This window comes from Cyprinodon variegatus, unplaced genomic scaffold, assembly GCF_000732505.1.
Source record: "Cyprinodon variegatus isolate N-32 unplaced genomic scaffold, C_variegatus-1.0 Scaffold631, whole genome shotgun sequence".
Lineage (NCBI taxonomy): Eukaryota > Metazoa > Chordata > Actinopteri > Cyprinodontiformes > Cyprinodontidae > Cyprinodon > Cyprinodon variegatus.
The window spans coordinates 427,666-429,583 of NW_015151084.1; the positions used below are offsets into that span (position 1 = coordinate 427,666).

Genomic DNA, 1,918 nt, shown 5'->3' on the forward strand with positions numbered 1-1,918 from the left:
ACAAAACCTAGAACTAATAATGGATGTCTATTCTATTAACATTTCTCTATCTGTAGAATGGGTCTGTTTTATGTTTTGTCTTCTCCTGGGACCCCAAATTTCCTAAATCTGCCCCTGGGCAAAGTTCATGTTTTTCACCTAAAATAATTATAATCTTTATGAATAAAAACTGGTTTATGTTATTTTTTAAAGGTCCTTCTGGCTTGTGTCTCAGCTTTGCCGCATTTGAAGGTAATCTCAGCTTGTTCTGACTTTAAACTCTCCAGCTGCTTCTCCAAACGCTCCGAGGTGTCCAAGGTTTGCTCGAAATCCCATAGCAGCTCCCTGTTTCCTAGGAGACCACGCCTGTCCTTCAGCCTCTGGTTGTCTCTCTGTAGTTGGTTTCGTGCCTGCTTGGTTTGGATCAGGAGGACCCTCTTCTCGGCCACCATGGCCTCTAACTCTGCCAGCCGTTCTCGCTTGGCTTGGACCTCCATCTGGCTCCAGTACAGCTTCTCTTTTATGTTTGACAGGACCTAAAAAAAAGCAGACTTACGCTGGTTAAATGTTCTAAATGTTGAACCAATGCATGCAGCTCACCTCCAAGCAGCTGGCGATCTTCTTCTGCAGCTTCAGGGATTCTTCCCATTCCTTTTCAGCCTGTTTCCTCTGCTCCAGCATCTTGGCCTGCAGCTGCTCAAACTGGATCTGCAGGGAATCCTCCCCACGCTCGCGCCCCTCGTGGAGCTCAGCCTCCAGCCTGCAGATCCTGGATCTCAGCTTGAAGTGCTTCCTACGGAGCTTTGTTAGTTCGTTCTCCCGGAGCCGCTCTCTTTGCAGGACTGACCGCACCTTGGAAAGGGCCAGATCTTTCCCCAGGCGACGGCTCAGCGTTTTTACAGCAACATCCTGCTTTAGAGCCATGAACGCCTCCCATTCTTCTTCAACCTGAAAACACATAAGAAATATTTAATTTGAACAAAATAATTTTTCATGAAAGAGTATCAATTTGGGTAGCGAAACTGCTGCATGAACAGTCACATCTATTGGGGTTCTCACTATGCATGATCAGTACATTCAGCTGGAAAGTGTGGATGACCTTTATCTGCTGTTTTCTATGTCCCTTTGTGCCTGTGGATCAATCAGCAGATCCTACACACATATATCTATTATTCCTTTTTAAAGTTCAGACTCTGAGTTTGATCCATTTTAACTCTGAAATTAATCAGCCAACCGGCCTCTTCAGGGCCGTGTTGATGGTGGGGCGGTGAGATTTAACAGATGCTGCCCAGAAGGACGACCATAAAAGGGACCAAGCCATGTTGAAGATGAAAAAAAAGAGAATTTAGGAACAAGTGATCTTGCAGGTAAAAAAATAATAATAATAATAATAATAAGAATAGTTGAAATGTATTGATCTCACATTGGAGAAATTAACTCTCTGCATTAATCCATCCTCTTGGGGAGCAGTGGGGTGCCATTGTGCGGCACCAGTCGAGCCATCAGGGGTTAAGAGTCTTTGCTCAGAGACACAGATTGTCAGGACTCCTGTCTTTGTGTTTCTGTGTTTGTCTCCCTTCATCACCACCAGGAGGCGCCTGGCTCTGGTCCGCCTCCTCACACACCTGCTGACAGTTTCCTCATTAAACATAGTGTTCTTAAGCTGCTGACTGCCACTACTTCGACGCCAGAGTGTTTGCCATTTTAGGGTACTCTAGCCAAGCTGAGTTTGCTGAGTCAAACTGAGTTTTTGTCAACCTGAGTTTAACTTTGTTTTGTCTTTGCCTCTCGTTCTGCTAACTGGATTTCTCGGACCTTCTCTCCCTGGAAGGATCAACTGAGCTTCAAACTGAGCTGGGGTTCAAACAGGAGGTTTGGATCCACTTTCCCCAAGAGATCGTTTGAGTTTCACACTGAGAAAGGGATTATTCTCCACTAC

The 1,918-nt window shown here is 45.4% G+C and overlaps 1 protein-coding gene across 1 annotated transcript in view; it reads right to left on the reverse strand.

Moving 5' to 3' along the window:
* Positions 1-6: 6 nt before the first annotated feature.
* Positions 7-1,918, reverse strand: part of ccdc96 (coiled-coil domain containing 96) — an 11,230-nt gene continuing 9,318 nt past the window's right edge. Inside the window, exons 2-3 of the mRNA XM_015393243.1 lie at positions 580-927; positions 7-515 (exon numbers count right to left, since the gene is read on the reverse strand). Coding sequence (XP_015248729.1) covers positions 180-515; positions 580-927 — 684 coding nt within the window. The 3' untranslated portion in view covers positions 7-179. The remainder of the gene's footprint in view (positions 516-579; positions 928-1,918) is intronic.